This window comes from Xiphophorus maculatus, chromosome 4, assembly GCF_002775205.1.
Source record: "Xiphophorus maculatus strain JP 163 A chromosome 4, X_maculatus-5.0-male, whole genome shotgun sequence".
NCBI lineage: Eukaryota > Metazoa > Chordata > Actinopteri > Cyprinodontiformes > Poeciliidae > Xiphophorus > Xiphophorus maculatus.
The window spans coordinates 12,209,255-12,227,703 of record NC_036446.1 but is presented as its reverse complement, the minus strand read 5'-3'; the positions used below and the strand labels follow the sequence as shown (position 1 = coordinate 12,227,703).

The following is an 18,449-nucleotide window of genomic DNA, read 5'->3' as shown; positions in this document are numbered from 1 at the left end:
TTTTTAAGAAAATCGTTCTGAGATCAACAGATTTTAGTCTGATCAGTTCTGCCTGTTGTGAGTTTCTTTCTGAATGAAATGTTTTAGGGTCTCAATCCAAACTCAGCGTTTACACTCGCACGTGAAACAGATGTGCAATTATACAACCGTGCATCTCTGAAAAGCAGACGTGGAGCCTCCTGCACAAACAACAAGAATGCAGGAAGACAACAAAACACTTGTCTTTTCCAGCAGCCATTGTACAGCGTGTAAAAACATTCTGGAGCTCAGCTTGTGTTGCTAGATAACGGGCTGGGATTGGTTGGGGTTGCTAGGCAACAGCGTAGTGCCCAAAAAATGTGACTTAATAATCACATTTAAATAGGATATTAAAAAGGCTCATTTTCCAGGCACCAAAACAAAAAAGTAACTTATTGTCAGAAAACAGCTGGAAGTTTTTTTAAGCGCTCTGACTGTTTTTAGAAGCAGTTGAGACTCAAATGGAAGTACAAAAATGTTCAATTTTTAAAGGAATGAGAAAAGAAAAAAAAAGGACAGAAATTTTCAATCAGCAAATTCAGACTTACCATCTAAAAGATCACACCTGTGCCATTGTGAGATTCCCAAACAAAGTGGCTGCTCCTCACCAACAGAGTTATTTCTTTCCTCTTCCTCCCTAAACTCTTCCTCTTCCTCATCCCAAAGCCTTAAAAACTGAAATCTGCCGTCTGAAGCCATTTCTACCACCGACTCTCTCTGCTCAGGTTTTACAGCTTCCTCTCTGTTCGTCTCCTGCCTGTCTCGTCTGAGCTCTTATCTCCTCGTCGCTCTGAAATCTGTTTGTACCAAAACAGTAAGAGAAATTCCTCCTTTCCCTCTTTACTCACTGGCCTGTTTAGAGACGATACAGGCTAAACGTTTTTCTGCTTTTCCACCTTGAAAAAGCTTGAAAACCGGGAAAAAACAAAATTATTTTTACAAATGTTTCCTAGAAAACGTAGAAAGGTGTGTTAAAAACGGGAAAACATTTTTATCCATTTGGGAAAAATTCAGAAATGATTGAGAAAAAAATATATTTATGAGGTCACCTAAATCACATTTATGGTAGAAACACAAACACAGTAAAGATTTCTGAAGATGAAAAAACATGCTTGAGAAAAATACTTGACTGAAGCATTGTCTCAAATAACCCTTTATTTATTTATTGAGAATCAGAAAAAATATTCAGTATCAGGCAGATTTGCAAAAGTAGTTACACCGACCAGCACCAGAAAATACTAACACCTTCGCCATTATTTGTTCTGCTAAAAGCTCTGAATTTCTAACACAATCAGCAGCTTCGTATCAATACATTCACTACAGTTTCATCTCATTTAAAAAGAAATGCAACAACCTGAGTTTCTCTTTGTTTGCATCACACAGTAATGTTTTGGTAATTGTTGATCAATAGGACAGTGCAGTCAAAAACGTGAATAAACTTGATAAAAGGTAGGTTTTAGTGTTCTGGAAAACATAAGACCATCATAATTAATTTGAAACCTTTTTCAATAAAACTGATTTTGACATTTGATGGAACTGAAACTAAAACATCCAAAAGGTTTTGGTCCAAAACCGGCTCATATTTACGACTGTCCACTTTGAAAACACAAACTCCATTTGAAGAAAAGTAACACAGGACATGATTCTGCCACCACTATGCTTCACAAAGTATGTTTACTATGACATTTTTCTGTAAATGTCATAATAAAACACCCAGATCAGTGTATACAACTTCCCTTTTAAGGAATGTAAAAACAGGTAATTGAAAAATAATTTTTCCTTCCACTTGTGAGATGTATGATATAACATTTAACCTCCTGGAAAAAAATCATAAACTGTTTATTTCTTGTATGAAATTTGGATCTATATGACAGAATCTGAGTAAAATACTCAATTGGCAAATGACCATTTGAAAAAAATAAATAAACTATTGTAATGTTTTTTTGTCTTTGTAGGCCTCAAGCTAATAAAATACTTTATTGCAACTATTAGGATTGCTTCTCTTTTGACACGAAACAGACTTTTTTAAACTCATCTCGAAATCTCACAACACAAAAGCCACTTGAAACTATTCCCACTAGAAGTTTATATCAGTAGTTTTGATATAAACGTTCTGGAGCTCAGCGCGGGTTGCTAGGTGACGGGCTGAGCTCAGGTGGGGTTGCTAGGTGACGGGCTGAGCTCGGGTGGGGTTGCTAGGTGACGGGCTGAGCTCGGGTGGGGTTGCGAGGTGACAGGCTGAGCTCGGGTGGGGTTGCGAGGTGACAGGCTGAGCTCGGGTGGGGTTGCGAGGTGACAGGCTGAGCTCGGGTGGGGTTGCTAGGTAATGGCGTACTGGCTATTGAATGCGACTTATAAATGTAAGTAAGAATCTTTAAATCTTTGCCAAACCGAAGGGTGCATTTCTGAGCTTCTCCAGTAGGTGGCGTCTACTTTGTTTAGCAATGAACCCGAGCAATAAAAAAAAAAAAAATGCAGGAATCTAAAGCCTAATTGCATGCGGCTTATGGAGACAAAAGATTTAATAAACAAATTCCAGCTCTGTTGGTGGTGTGTAGAGTTGTTTTTAGGATGTTTTAGACAGGCCTGGATATTTTCTGTAAAAGAAAAGACTTTCGTCTTTTAACCCACAGACCTTACGGAGGTCCAAGTCGTAAACAGAAACCTCTGCTGGTTGTACATCATGTCCAGAGTGTGAAAACCTATAGAAACAGGTTTTTTCTCTCCAACAGATTTTAGTTGATTTGTGAAAAATGTCACATTAAAGATGGAAAAAGGTCTGAAATGATTAATCTTGGTCGGAGCCGGCATTTTAAGAGGATGTGAAGATTTTTTATGTCTGCTGCAAAGTATTAATCACAAGTGCAGTTTCTGAATTCATACATCTCAAGAAAATCTATAAGAGCAGCAGGAAAATAGTTAAATCCCTGTAGTGGTGTAGGATAAACACATCTTTCTGTTTGTAACAGCAATACCAACACCACTTATGGCTTTTAAATATATATATATATTTTTAAATCTGTGACCCAAATGAGTTTCATTGGCATTAAATCTAAACACAAGCAAATGTTACATGAGAAACCAAAGAAGAAAAACACACGTTTCATAACCACAGAGTACATAAAAGATGGACGCGGCCACAACAACATCCCTTTCTTTCAGTATTAATTTGAATTTAGGCTTCTACTACCTTAATCACTGACTGAATTTGGTCCACAAAAAGCCCCATCCACTTCACCGTTACTTTTAATCTATATTTGTTCATTGTTTGCAAAAAGACAATCATAAGATAAGAGTTTAGGAATACTTAAATCCTGCACTTGGAGATAGTGAGATTCACAGATTTGGGAGAGAAGAAAAGTCCTTTTCTGACTGGCCTTTTCACACAGTCTGCTCAAGGTGCGACTGAAGAACCTTTGGTGTTTATAGCCGTCTCGTTAGTAAGGAACGGAAGAGAATGTGGGGGGTCAAAGGGCGCCTCTGAACCAGGAGATGTCACAAAGCTGCATCAATGCTTGTCTGTAAAAGAAAGCCAAGACAGCGGGGGAAAAAAAACAACCTTGAATCAGAGACGCCGTTTGGGATTCTAAGCTTTTCCACAATGCCTCGCATTAGTTTTCACAAGACTTTCCACATTTTGAACTGTTACAGGAATATTTCGGTGTATTTTAGTGGGATTTTACAACACAATGTAGTGCAGAAATATAAAGTGGAAGGAAAATAACAAATCAGAGTCTTAATTAATTAAAACTATCTAAAAAGTGAGGCGTACATATTTAGCCTTCCACGTTAATTACTTTGTATTACTTATCAGTGAGATATGGAAGCTCGTTATAAGTAAATAATTTCTTAATATTAGTTAAAAAAGTACTTGTTCCATTGGCAGATTATTTCACTTATACCATGGGAAATTTGTCTTGTTATAAGTAACTTTATCTACCAATGGAACTAGTACTTTTTAACCAATATTAAGGAATTATTCACTTAAAACAAGCATCTATATCTTGCCAAAGACTTACTTGTAAGTTAGTTTTGACTTATTTCAAGTGAACTAAGATATTTGCACTAGAAGCTAAACTTAAAATAGTTGGTAAGATTTGGTGTTTTTGCAGTGAAATATCTCAGGCTCAATGAGATTGGACGCAAAGTGTCGGTGTGGCAGGAATTACAAGTTTCAGCAGGATTTAAAATATGATTTGATCTGAACTTGTAGCTCTAAAGTGAAACTTCCTTGCAGTCACGTATTTTCTGCCGCTTATGATTTGCTTAAGGCTGGATGATGGTTTCACATCTTGGATTTAGAGCTGCAACTAAAAATTAGTTTAGTTACCAATTAATCGATCGCTTAGTTTAACGATTAAGCGAATAAATCTCCAGATTTTTCACTTAAGCCTACTATTTTCGGAATACATTAAAAATTAATGAATAAATGCTTTTTAAATAAGAAAATAAACATGTGTTAGTCTAAAATTCTATAGTAAACACTTGGTCATTTGTAGCAGAGGATGAATATGATGCAAAAAAAACAAATTTCTTACATATGAAAAGCTGCTTGATTTAACATCAATACAGTGTAGGACTGATCTGGTGACTAACTTTTGGTTTAATCCACTATTAACTGAATAACAAAAGGCTCCTAATAAGAGTTTTTTTAAATTAATTTGTTTTTTTAAACAGATTTTTACTAGGTAAAGCTAAAATTAAGACACGTCAGTTTTGAGTAAAACAGATTAACAGAGAGAGGGTATTTTTTCATTTTAATACATATTTTGTAACGTTTTGTCTTAATTATTACTCTGAATGTGCTATTTCAGCAGTTTGTATAGTCCACTTAATATTCGATTACTAAATTAGTTGACAATTATTTCAATCATCAGTTCATAATCTGATTAATCGTTTCAGCCCTACTAAGAATATTGTCTCATAACGTAACTCTGCTTTGAACTTCTCCATAATTTTATGTCTTATTAAAAGGAAGCTCATATAATTTGAGACACTTAAATTTTTGATTTGAAAAGAAAATGGAAAACATAAACAATTTACCTTTAACTTGAAAATTATACACCAATTTGTGTTGGTTTGTCACATTAAATCCCAATAAAACGCATAAATTTGTGCTCAAAAGAGGAGTGAGTACTTTTGCAAGGCAGTGTTCATTCTGAAAACACACAGAGAAATGAGCAGGAATGACCAAATATGGCAGCTGTGGCTCCATGACGTGTTTTGTCAAAGGCTGTGGGAGAAGGGCCATAGGCTTTTTACAAACACAAGATCGCCCCCTGCTGGCAATTAGAGAGAATGCAGCTGTTTGCATTCCTTCTGGTGACCAGCAGGGGGCGAGCAGGCTGTGTCCATCTTTTACATACAATCCATGGCTAAACAAGATGCCTATCCCATGTTTTTCCAACTTAAAAAAAATAATCTTGATCTTTTAATCCTTTACTAAAGGTTGTTTTGAGATTTAAAACTTCTAAAAATGTGAAAAAAGAAACATATCTGAATACAAGGACAAGCAGAAGATAGGAAAGACAAACAACAGAAACCCACTATCGCTCCGTTTAACACAATTTCCTGCAGATTCAGCCACACCAGTTCAAAATTTGAAAACAAACACAAAAAAACCGCAAGGATTAAAGGCACAGAGGTTTCAACAACCCAGAGATTCAACACAGTGAGCCAAAAATCATTCCAATTCCCGTTATTTATATAAAGGAAGACATTTCTCCTTTTCTGGTTTCCCTTCAAATGGTTTAGTTTGCAGAGTGGAATAATTAGAAGACAGAAAGTCCAGATTTTCGCCCCATCAAAGCAACAGAGTGTGATAGTGGGTCTCTGTGGCCTGGAGGAGGAGAAGAGGAAGAGCAAGACGCTTTCTACCGCCCTAGAAGGAGAAAGACAAAGGAAGGGAAAGAGAGAGGAAAGGAGGAATAAAATAAAGTAGGAAGTGAAAAGAGGGAAACAACAGGATGGTCAATGAGGAGAAAAGCAGAACTGATGAGAAATGATTAGTGATCACAGGTAAAATTTGATAAATCAGCAGATTTAGGATTAGTTTCAGATATATGGAGAATCAAAGAAGAGCCCCAGTTTTAATGCACACTTCTTTGCTTTCATGTTGTGAAAAATTTGAGTTTTACTCACATTTTTGACTGGGTTCGTTGTCCGTGGTCATCTGGACGTAATTGAAGGGGAACAAGCCGGTGACGCCATTAACCTCTCCCCTCCACCAGTCGGGGTTGCTCTTGTCTAAAACATTGATCAGTTGCCCTTTAGAGAAGCTCATCTCGTCCTGGTTGGCCGCTGTGTAGTCGTATACGGCGATCACTTGGCAGACTGAGAAAACAGGAAGGAAAAGAGTCATTATTTATGAAAATTTTTATTTATTCTACTTGGGTGTCGCATCCAGAGCTGTTGTTTCTTACCAGGCTGTTGAGCAGGAGTGGATTTTCCGCTGTTGGAGCCCAATATTTTGACATGAGCGGAAGGGAACCAGCCTTTCTGACGTTTCTTGCCGCGTGCCTGAAGTCAGAGAAGATCAAAACGTACACGGATCACAAAATTTGAATCACCGAGAGGATGCAGAAAAATGTATCCACAAAGAACATGTGGATTTTTACAAGAATAACATTATTATATTGAAGTTAAACCACATATTTTCTCTTATGAGAGCGAATGGATAGAAGCAAAGCTTTATTGAAACATATTACACGTCAACACAAACTGATTTACCTTAGAGTATTAAAGAAATCACTTCAACTGCACAAAATGTGACAAAACTGATATTGGAAATAATTAAATTCTACTCCCTTTTTATTTATTTTGTTTAAAATTGAAGACTGTTCTCTTTTAATATGAAAATTATTCATCAAGCCGCATTTCGACAATTGAGCGTGTAGTTGCAGCAGTTCGCCACCAGAGGGCGTATCGACCACAGTGAATACTCCTGACTCAGCAAGCCACCGGAAATTCAGCGCTCTAACGGCTGTTAAACAACGGAAAACCCTCAATGTTGCTCTCATATCTATCTGTTAACAGCCAAATTAGTAATATAATTATAGCGGTGCTTAAATCCATGCTAATATGGGGGAAGTTGGCCATTTATCTCTGAGTGTGTAATGGTTAAGTGGTATTTGTTAGCTTGAGTAAGCTAGCTGTCAGCTAGCTGTTAACCGTTACAGGTGTTGCACCATATTCTGTGACCGCCGTATGTTGTGACAGCGGGAGGCGCTGTTGCAGTTTTACACCATACTTCGGCTTAACGCTAAAGGAAAAATAAGAAAACGCTGAACAAAGAATAAAAAGTAAACATCTTAGCAGTATGGTCATCACCTTGAGATATTGTTACCACACTGTAACTTTGTAGTAAGTAAAAGAACTGTTTCTGCATTTCTGAAACAGTTCCTATACCATTAATAAAAATTGACTTATTATATTGAAGATGAAGAAGAGAGTTAGCAGAAACAGTTTGGTTTTTATTTAATATTTTACAATAAGTTTCATTGTGGTCACAATATCTCATAAGAGCTATAATATTCTGTGACCATGTATATTTCCATAACATTATTAGTGGTAATATGTTACTTGTTCTTTGTTCTTTTGTTGCTTTTTCTTCATTTTTTAGCATGGCGAAGTGTAAAACTGCAATAGAACCTCCTACGGTCACAAAATACAGTGGTCACAGAATATGGTGTAACACAGGTGATGTTGGGACTGAAAGAATAGTGCTGCTATGATTGTTTGTGTGAAGTGAGCTAAGGTGGAACAAGTTATGTTTAGAAAATGTTAATATTTACTTAAAAGGAGCCAGCCAATGGTAATTCGTTATCACACAAACGGCTATTGATCAACAAAGACGCTTATCTGTTAACAGTGTTGAGGAATGTTTAAAAATATTAGAAATATAATTATCACACACCTGAAGTTCTCCGAGCCACCAACCAGATGGGTTCTTGCTGAAAATGAGGATAAGCTGACCACTTTCCAGACTCAGCTGCTCCGGGCTAGAAGAGCTGTAGGCTTTGGTCACCTGAGCGACCTCTGCACACATGACATCATCATAACTTTACATTTATGACCAAGATTTTAATTTCCATTCGTCATAGTTACTTAGGAAAATGGTACACTTAATAAAATTGAGTTAAATAAACATTGAGCAAAGTACACCCGTGTGTCTTCAACGTGCTCTTTCTTTTTACTGTGACTGCACACTGACTCAATTACTGCTTTAATAAGCAGTAATTGCATAAAAAGTCAAAGGACACCAAGTCGAAAATCTTAAACAAGAAAAACATAAAAGCTTACCTTGCTTTTTCTTTCCAGATACACTTGATGTCTAAAAGGAGAAAAAAGAACTTCAATTTAACTTCTACATAAACATTCACACAAAATAAAGGAACACATAATGATAACATTCTATATTTATATTTTATGGTCTTTATTTTTAATTTTTTCAAAATAAATTTAAAAGCTATCAAAAACAAAACACTTTGTATTTCAGTTTGCGAATGTTATCAATTAGTTTATCGTTACCATCACAGGATGACAAACCTATTGGGATCATTCTTGTGCCTTTTTACTTTAGCACAATTTCTACGTTGCAAGAAATTATGATGAATATGTAAAATGTCTTGAACCCGTGTAGCATTATTCAGAGTTTGTGCAGAGTGCCCTTACGTCAGCCTCTTTGGGTTTGACATAGTTGCTGGGGAAGGCGCCCGTGTGTTCGCCCGTCGACCCGCGCCACCACTCTCCTTCTCGCTGGCTCACCAAGATTACGTCGCCCTCTGAGAACGTCAAATCATCGGGCTCTGGAGACTCGTACGTGTACAGCGCCACATACTCTGCAATGACAAAAACAAAAATAGATACTCTCTACTGATAATGCAGTTAGACGCGACAAGAATGACAATTTTCCGTGTTAATGGTATAAAGCCACAGTTACTTGAGTTTTACTCTACCTTCAAGCTGAAGGGTGTCAACTGTATCTGAGGTAGAGCTCTTGGGTCTAAAAACAGAGAAAAACTTCCTTCATTATTCTTTTCCATTTGTATTGCATGAATCCTAAACAGAAAGCAAGCTTCTGTAAATAGAAGCTCCTAAAGTAAACAGTAAAGTTTGGAACAAACACTGGACTGACAGGTAAAGCAAGAGCAACAGCTACAGATTCAGTTTCACCACAACATTCATCCTCAGTACCAGCCGACATTTATTATACACAGAACAGCAAGTACAACTTACATTAATCTAAAGACTTGATTGACTTTAGTATTGTTGGTAAGAATTAAAAAAAATAAGAGGGAAAGTCTGTGCTTGCTGATGTGACTCCTCCCTCCTTTTGGAACTTGATTTCCAAATGAAAAGCAAAACACATTTATAATGGAAACATTGAGCAACAATCTAGATTTTTTCCTCCCCAAGTCAGGAATAATTGCTTGGTGTCATCTCTGGTTCTGGACGTGTCTGTATGTGGTGGCATTGACAAACTAAAACCTGCCACAGAACACAGCATGTGAACCAAAGATATGGCTATATCAGGCTGCTTGTTCAACCTTTTCTACAATAGTTTTCCTTCCACTCAACTTTGTAACAACATGCTTAGATATAGCAGACTGAAAAAACAGAATTTGACTGTGTAGGTCACAAACTAAAGGCCAGGGGCCAAATCTGGCCCGCTGCAGCTTTTTATGTGGCCCTCTAAACTCCGAATTACATCAGTAATTCCCTCCAGTGTTTTTGCAGACTTGCAAAAGTCACACAAAATCTACAAATCCCCACATTTTTTTCTGATTTTTACTGCAAATTTTCTCAAAATTGGCCAAAAACATTGAATTTAAGCGACTGCTGCATCAGCCTTACTTGTAACTCATACAGCAATCCACAAAAGGCCACGTTTAACATCACACATTAGCGCAAATATCGTGAAAATTCCTTACAAGTATTTCTAAGTTAGCACCATGAAATCTGTTATTTTGATAGCGAAAAAAAAAAAAAAAAACACAAAATCATGAAATCCTGGATGGACTGATCAGTGTGAAAAGATGTTCAATATTATTTAATTTTAAGAAACACTTACTGAATGTTGAAACAAACAACTATTCATTGATATTTTAACAGTTTAATGGTTTTACCAATACATTCTGTCTCAACAGGCCCTTTACCAACACTCAGACTTTTGATTTGGTCCAAAATGAAAATTAGTTTGACACCCCTGGTTTAGGTCATAATGTTACATTTGTGGATTTGAAATTCTTGTTGTACATTTAAGGTGAACTCCATTTAGGGTTTTCATTAGCTCTGAGTTATGGTCATGAAAATGAACAATAATAATAAACTTTTGCTGGAGCCCTGATTCATGACTTACTCTGACCCATCCTCTTCTCCCAGGACCGTCACGTAGGTTTTGGGGAACCAGCCCTTTTCGCCGTTCAGCTCCCCCAGCCACCAGTTCTCCTGCTTCTCCAACACGTGAATCACGTCGTCCTTGTTGAAGTTCAGGTGGTTGTCCGTCTTTGCCGTCCAGGAGCAGAGCGCCTGAGCCAAAACGTTCCCCACCACCGGCTGCAACAGAAGAGACAGCTCAGCGAACGAACGAAGCGCCTGAGGACCAGGAGGCGGTCGCCGTGGTTACCTGTCCGTGCGTCTCAGAAGGAGCCGGGTGTGGAGACTGTGTTGGGGTGAAGGCAGACTTTGTGCCTGGTCCCTTTGCAGCTTCCAGCGCGTTGGAAAGCTGCGCCTGGATCGACACTTGAGGAGCGGCAGCGGCGAGTTTAGCTGAATCCGACGGGCCGACCTTTTCAACGTAGCTCTCTGGAAAATATCCCATCTTCCCTTGCTTGCTGCCGTACAGCCAGCCCTCCTCTTTCTCCATCGTCTCGTCCACCTGGCAGCAAACAGACAGGACTGATTTTTACATCATGAGAAGGAGGCAGGAGACTTTTGACCAAGAGAATAACTTCTGAGACATCAGCTACATTCACCTGAGAGAAGTTGGCAAAGATTTTTTTTGATAAATATTTAACAAAAATATTAATTAATGTTGTCAGAGGTCATAAAAGGTCATGCAGCAATTCCATATGTACAACATCCAACAAATTTGGTGCCAGTCAACAGTGCTACAAATAATTTATCTGTAGAAACATACCACAATTAATTTATACAGCACTGGAAATAATGAAGAGACCACTTAAAATGATCAGTTTCTCTGATTTTAGTCTTTAGGTTTATGTTTGAGTAAAATGAACATTGTTCTTTTATTCTATGAACTACTGACAACGTGTCTTTGAAATTGCTAGCAAAACTTTTGTATTTATTTGCAGAAAATAAGAAATGGTGAAAATAATTAAAAAGATGCAGAGCTTTCAGACCTCAAATAATGCAAAGAAAACAAGTTAATGTTCATTTAGAAACAACAATACTAATGTTTTAACTCAGGAAGAGTTCAGAAATCAATATTTGGTGGAATAACCAGGAGGTTTTCAATGGGGTTCAGTGCAGTGGACTCTAAGTTTTTCCAAAACTTTATAAGTTGTGTTTGATTTTTTTTAAGGGGGGTCAAGCTGACCTTTGACCCTGGAAACTTTTTTCATTTGTAAAATCTTAAAAATGATAATGGCACAGGTAAAAGAATTGCTGCGCAAACATCAATAAAGGCATTAAGATTTAGAGAACAGACACAGAAACAAAAGTAAATGTGTGAAAAATGATCGTCCTTTGCAGTCATTTAGTTATTCGGAGTGTTTCTGTTAATATGGTTCATAAATAAGAAAAAAGAAAGAAAAAGTATTACGTAATGAGAAAACTATATTACAATCCTAGATTTCATTACTGATAATAATAGAAATAGTACTACTTATAGTAATGAAAATAATAATAAAGTGATAACAAAGTTAGCCATGACAAATTGACACCGTCTGCCCCCGAGTGAGAGACATGAAACATGCAACAGAAAGAGCCAGAACTGGTAAATCAGGACGTAAACAATGGATGAAATTTATGATTATGAACTAATAAAAGAACTATTTTCCACTGAAGCGCTTCATATCACAATAAATCGTTACAGTTAATGCTCCACCAAGTGTTGTCGCTATTAGTTGAGTTTGTTTTCTTAATCTGCTTCATTCGTCTTCTTATGATCTGGTAGCGATGTCGTCGGCTCCATTGCTGAATAAACTTTGAAATCGATCCATAAACGTCTATTGTCGTTTCTGACGTGTGATGTCAACAATCTTTTCTGGGCATACGGGTCGCTTTGGGGTTGTAAACCGTTCACACAGAATCTCACTGGATTTAATTAGCTTTATGAATCAGATTTCATAAAACCATCAGCGTTGAACGTTAAAACCAGCTGTGTTTCTTTAGTGACGTTTTTACCTCAATGACCTCGTCTGCTTCAAAGCTGAGCTCTTCGTTGTTGCGTGCGGTGAACGGGTAAAGTGCTTTGTAGGATGTGAGGGCAGCAGACTTCCTGTGCTGCGCGGCCTTCGGCTGTCCACCTGTAGCAGCGGGATCAGGAGGTGAATTAATCTGGACTATAATCCAGGAGAAAACAGAGTTTTTCTGCTCACCCTTCCTCTCCTCCAGGCCTCTCAGCAGAGCTGTCAGCTTCTCCTGGATGTCCACTTTCCCTCCGTTCGGCTGCTGCTTACGGGATCCCTCCTCCCTCTTCTTCTTCTCCTCCAGCTCCGCTTTTCTCCTCTGATCTTCCTCCTTTCGCGTCCTGTCTTCCTCCTGCTGAAGTCTTCTCCTCTTGTCCTCCTCTTCCCTCCGTTTCTCCTCCTGCTCTCTCTTTCTCCTCTCATCAGCGTCTCGGAGCGCCGCCTCTGCTGCTCGTTGTTTCCTCCTCTCCTCTTCCTCCCTCTCCCTCCGGCGCTCATCCTCTTTCTTCTCGTCCATCATCCTCCTTCTATCCTCCTCCCTCTTCCTTCGCTCCTCCTCTTCCTTGCATTTCCTCTCCTCTTCTTTTCTCCTCTTTTCTTCCTGCCTCCTCTCCTGCTCCAGCTGCTTTCTCTCCTCCTCTAGTTTCCTCCTCTCTTCCTCTAGTTTTCTCCTCTCCTCCTCCTGCCTGCGTTTCTCTATTTGCCTCACGCGCTCCTCCTCCTCTCTTTTTTTCCTCTCCTCCTCTTCTCTCCTTTTCCGTTCGGCCTCGTCCTTCGCTCTCAGCTCTCGCTCTGCCTGTTCCCTGGCAGCCTGGAGGAGAGCCTGTCTCTCCCTCTCCTCTTCCTCCCTCTTTTTGGTCTCCCGTTCTTCCTCAAGTCTCCTCTGACGTTCTTCTTCATCCCTCCTCAGCTTCTCCTGCCACTGGCGCTCCTTTTCCAGTTTAATACGCCTGTGAAGACATTCATGGCGTTACTATAAAACGTACTCCTAGAGAAGAAGACGATTAAAGTCTTAAATATCATTTATGATGAAATCTATAAAGTTCTGCTGTGGACCTTTGAGTTTCCTCCTCTTGTCGCTTCCTCTCCTCCTCCTGCTCCTTCCTTCGAATCAACTCGCGCTGCTTTTCCTCTTTGGCGCTGCGCAGTTTCTCCAGAGCCGCCTGCTGCTTCCTCTGGCTTTCCTTCAGTTCCTGATGCACATTAAAAAATAAAAACACATTTAGAAGCAAATCGCGATCATCAATTTACCAGGACGATAAATTGTCCCAAAATGATTCCAATAAACAATAACATTATTATTATGAGACCGTTTTCAAAAGCAAGTAATTCAAGTTCTGCGTCTCAAAAACATCTAAACTTTCATTTTGTACACGAACACGTCGCACTGGAACTGGACAACACTTTAAATATCAAAAACAAAAAAACAACAACCAAAAATAATAAATAGGAGGAAAATTAAAAACCACACAAAACCAAAACCATAAATGAAACAGATTATGACATCACAGTAAATAAAATTGCCCTTCAAAAAATATTAATAATCAAAATGAAAATTATCGAGCCATTGTTTACATCAAGGATGCCCAAAGTGTGGCCTGAGGGCCATTTGAGGCCATCTGGATGATTTTGTTTGGTTCCTCGGTCCTGAATTCAAGAATGGAGTGTAAACGTCAGAGGTGTCAAACTCATTTCCATTTTGGGCCAAATCAAAATCTGAGTGTTCTTAAAGGGTCAGTTCTGCCAGAATGTATTGGTAAAACCATTAAATTGTTAAAATATCAATAAGCAGCAGTTTGTTTCAGCATTCATTAAAATTAAATCTAGAACATCTTTTCACACTAATCAGTCCATCCAGGTTTTCATGATTGTGTTTTCTTTTTTTTTATTTTTGCAATTAAAATTACTGATTTTGTGGCGCTAATTTAGAAATATTTGTAAGGAATTTTAGGATATTACGTATGATGCTAAACGTGGCTTTTTATTAATTGCCATAATGATCACAGGCTATAACTTGACATCAAGTAAAGCTGAGGCAGCAGTCACTCAAAGTAATTTTTGGACAATTTTAAGAAAAGTTTGCAAGTAAAAATCAGAAAAGATCTGGAGATCGGGAGATTTAGAGTGAATTTTGTGTGCTTTTTACATACTGGTGTAATTTGGAGTCTTGAGGGCCACATAAAAAGCTACAGAGGGCCAGATTTGGCCCCCGGGCCTTGAGTTTGACACATGCATTATACGTGATTTTACAGACAAACTATTTTTCTTTTATCAACAATATTTCTGTTTTCATTGATTACACTTTGCTAAAAATCAGCAAACGCTGCTCAACCCTGGTTGCCAAAGAAAGAAAAGAAAAACGAGGACAATAGACGCTGAAAAAGTTTTGGAAAATGTTTAAGACCCTGTTTATATTTTACAGATTCCTTTTCTACAAAATTTGTACTACTTTTTTAATTAAAACGTTTATTTAGTATTTTATTGAGGCGATAAAAACAAGTGTCTTAAAAAAAGAAATCTTTTCAGTTTTAATTAAAACAAATGTGGCCCTTGAGCTCTCTTAAGAATTTTGTTCCTAATGACAAAAAGTTTGAACGCTGCTGGTCTGCACTAATATTTTACAGTTTAAAGGAGAGGCAGTACAAAACAAGGATAAGAAATGAAACAAGTCAGGACATGAACACATAAGCAACTCTGTGAAAGACAAAAAGAAAATACAGAAGTAGTTTCAAAGAGACCTAAGGCGAAACCTTTAGTAGATGGAAGAGTTTACGGAGGCAGGCCAGCAGACAGAAGACAGGCTGAAGCATTTTGTCCTCAGCTCCAAAAACTGAGAGGCAGGGAATAAAGAGGGATGCAAGAGGAAGACAGATTAGGAAGGAGGTGAGGAAGGAGCAGCGGACGAGGTTAAAGGGTGAAGTGGGACAAGACAGAAAATAAAAAGAAAGAACAAAATAAGTCTAAGAAGCATTAGGGAGTGTTTGAGATTTATAGGTTTGCAGAAAAGCAACATTAATGTGAGGAAAAAATAACTTTCTTTACAGACATGCATCACTCAACCAGCCTACATCTCAAACAACTCGTTCAACTAACTGATATTCCTGTTTTGTAAAACCACTGTACAAATAAACACAATTTTCTACTTATCTTTTCTTATATATTTAAAATTAAACGCAAAGCAGAATTGAAGTCAAACTGTGAGCACAAACTTGCCGACTAAAGTAAGAGTTCAACACATTAAAGATATCTAATTTAATCTGAAACAAATGTAACATCAGTAGAGTCTTCTTAGATCAAATCTATCAGCTTTTTTTTTTTGCAGAATCTCTTCATGACAGCAGAATTTAAGCTTAAACCAGTGAAACTTCTTTCTCCTGATTAAAAAGTCTCATTCTCATCATTCATATCAGTGCAGGCTTTTAGAGATCCAGGTGCCAATCTTTACAAGTCATTAATCAATATGTAAACAGCAGCAGTAATGTTGGCTCCTTCATCTAAAGTTTTTTGTTTCATTGATCAGGGAGTGAAACTCATTTTCGTTTTGGGCCAAATCCAGAACATGAATGTTCTTTAAGGGCTGGTTGTGCCAGAACGTATTGATAAAACCTGTTCACAAACTTAAAATATAAATGAATTCTTAGAATTAAATAATATTATTGAACATCTTTTCAGTTCCTCCAGGATTTTGTGATTTTTTTTTTTTTTTTACAATAAAAGTCAAAGTATTTGTGCTACTCATTTAGAAATATTTCCACTTATTTATGACATTACATGTGACTTTTTATAACTCGCTGTGTAGATCATAAACTATTATCTGACATCAATTAAGGTTGAGGTAGCTGTTTAGTACAAGTAAGAAAGTTTTTGACATTTATTGAGAAAAATATTCAATAAACTCCCAATTATTAGCGCAAAAAAAGTCTGGGGATTTGTTGATTTTGTGTGAATTTCCACAATAAATCTCAAGGAACTGGAGGGACTGATATAATCTGGCAGTAAATGGATAAAAACTGCATTGATTTGATTGATAACATAATATTTAAGCACGCTTAGTGTTTAGTCTAGAATCTAGAGGGCCACATAAAAAGCTATGGTGGGCCAGATTTGGATGCGGGCCTTGAGTTTGACATCTGTGGATTAGAATCAGAGTAATATGTGCAAACAACAAGGTTGTGTTGTCTTTAAGATATTACCTGGAGAACAGTTCATTTTTTGAATTAGCTGAGAAACGTCTCTGTAAGAAATGTCAGTAGCTTCACAGATGTAGATAAATATAGATAAATTAGAGAGATAAATGTCATTCGTTCACTCCTACCTGCATGTCTTTGTTGTACTGGTCCATCTGAGCCAGCTTGGCAGCCGTTTCTTTCTCCAGAGCGTCCAGCTGGTCTCTCAGTTTCATGCATGACCCTCTCTTCTCTGTGACTCCCATCTTTAAGTTGGACATGGTTGAAGCTACAAGAAGGTCAAAAACACACAATTTCAGTCAGAGAACATTAAGAAAACTCTTAACATCTTTCCAGTCAGAGGTTAATACTTTTGTGTGGTTGTTTTTAAAATCACATTTCACTTTACAAACTAAGCAGCTTCAAACTGTTGATATTAATCTGAGTTCAGATCAGTGGTATGTGTGACCAACCCTCAGTACTAACCAGTCGGGTTATTCAGAGACATATTCTGGAGTTTTTCTGCCAGTCGTTTCTTCTCTGGAGTCAGCTGGGACAACTTCCTCTGAAAATCCTGACCACATGCAAACACAAACAAATTAATTAAATACATTTAACATCAAATAGATATTTTCTGCTAATTTGATATTTAAAAGTATCCAATTGATCTTATACTCTTATTAGATTAGATAAATTAGAGAGATTTATAGATAAATTAGAGTGAGAGATATAGATACATTAGAGAAATTAGAGAGTGATATATATAAATCCAAGAGAGAAAGAAATGAGAGAGAGAATAGAAAGTGACAGAGATAAATTAGAGAGAGACAGATAGAGATAAATTGGTATATAATCTACTAAACTTGGATTCTGATCTGAGTATTAAGTATAAAAGAATGAATAAATAATATTTCACTCAACTTTCCAAACATCATTATGAATGCATTAAAGTATGATTTATTTGACCAAACAGAAGAACAGATCAAACCTCTATCTGTCTTTGCAGTGTTTTCAGATCCTGTTGCCGTGTGTCTTTCTTCTGATCTAGAAGATCGAACTCTGACCTCTGGAGTTTCTTGTTGTTCTGAATGTCCCGCAGTCGGTCAGAAATCTGACGCTGTTTGTTACCCTGAAAACAAAGAGTTGAGACAAATTTCCAACTTTGCATGCATCTGGATGGAAAAGAAGAAAAAAAAAAGGTGTCTTTTCAGGACTTACCACTGCTTCCAGCTCCACCTCCAGATTCCTCTTCTTGGCCTTCAGCTTGATGATCTCGTCCTGCTCCTGCTCCTTCTTCATCTTCAGCTCGCCGCGCTTCCTCCTCTCAAACTCCTCCTTCCTCTGTCGCTCGAGCTCCCGCTGCGCCGCCTGAAGTCACCGGAGGTCAACAGGGTTCGCACAGTAACATTCAAGCACTTTTCAAGCATTTTCAAGGTAAGTTTTTAAACTTTTCCAGCATCACACTCTGGACATAAAAATAGAAATAAGCTAAAAAAAAATAAAAACTACAGCTTCAATGCACTATTATATGTTGTCATTCATAAGTGTTTATAATTTTTTGATAGCCTTCACATGTAATTTTATGTTTTGATACATTTGATCTGAATGAAATGGTGAAGTCAACTGACTCACTCACTCATTGGTAACCTAGCAACAGCCTTTTGACTAACTTGTGGTTACCTAGCAACAACCTGTTGAGTAACTGGCGCAGCAGCAGTTTAAAGTCTGCTTCATAACAGCTTAAAAATAATAAAAAACAACAGTGGAGTGAAAACTGTGGATGAAAAAGAAACGTTCACTCATTTTGCAAACATTTTTGATGTTTACAACAAAAAACGAATCAATATTTATTGATATTGACCAATATAAAATGCTCATATTGTGATGTGGG

At 37.6% G+C, this 18,449-nt stretch overlaps 1 protein-coding gene across 1 annotated transcript in view; it reads right to left on the bottom strand.

The window, feature by feature from the left end:
* The window catches only part of LOC102234159 (intersectin-2-like), a 50,844-nt gene that overhangs the window by 10,699 nt on the left and 21,696 nt on the right, over nucleotides 1-18,449 (bottom strand). The window contains exons 13-27 of the mRNA XM_023331805.1: nucleotides 17,777-17,926; nucleotides 17,547-17,687; nucleotides 17,045-17,132; nucleotides 16,708-16,847; nucleotides 13,449-13,585; nucleotides 12,582-13,342; nucleotides 12,388-12,509; nucleotides 10,646-10,897; nucleotides 10,379-10,575; nucleotides 8,976-9,022; nucleotides 8,692-8,858; nucleotides 8,320-8,350; nucleotides 7,934-8,055; nucleotides 6,441-6,537; nucleotides 6,160-6,351 (exon numbers count right to left, since the gene is read on the bottom strand). Coding sequence (XP_023187573.1) covers nucleotides 6,160-6,351; nucleotides 6,441-6,537; nucleotides 7,934-8,055; nucleotides 8,320-8,350; nucleotides 8,692-8,858; nucleotides 8,976-9,022; nucleotides 10,379-10,575; nucleotides 10,646-10,897; nucleotides 12,388-12,509; nucleotides 12,582-13,342; nucleotides 13,449-13,585; nucleotides 16,708-16,847; nucleotides 17,045-17,132; nucleotides 17,547-17,687; nucleotides 17,777-17,926 — 2,644 coding nt within the window. The remainder of the gene's footprint in view (nucleotides 1-6,159; nucleotides 6,352-6,440; nucleotides 6,538-7,933; nucleotides 8,056-8,319; nucleotides 8,351-8,691; nucleotides 8,859-8,975; nucleotides 9,023-10,378; nucleotides 10,576-10,645; nucleotides 10,898-12,387; nucleotides 12,510-12,581; nucleotides 13,343-13,448; nucleotides 13,586-16,707; nucleotides 16,848-17,044; nucleotides 17,133-17,546; nucleotides 17,688-17,776; nucleotides 17,927-18,449) is intronic.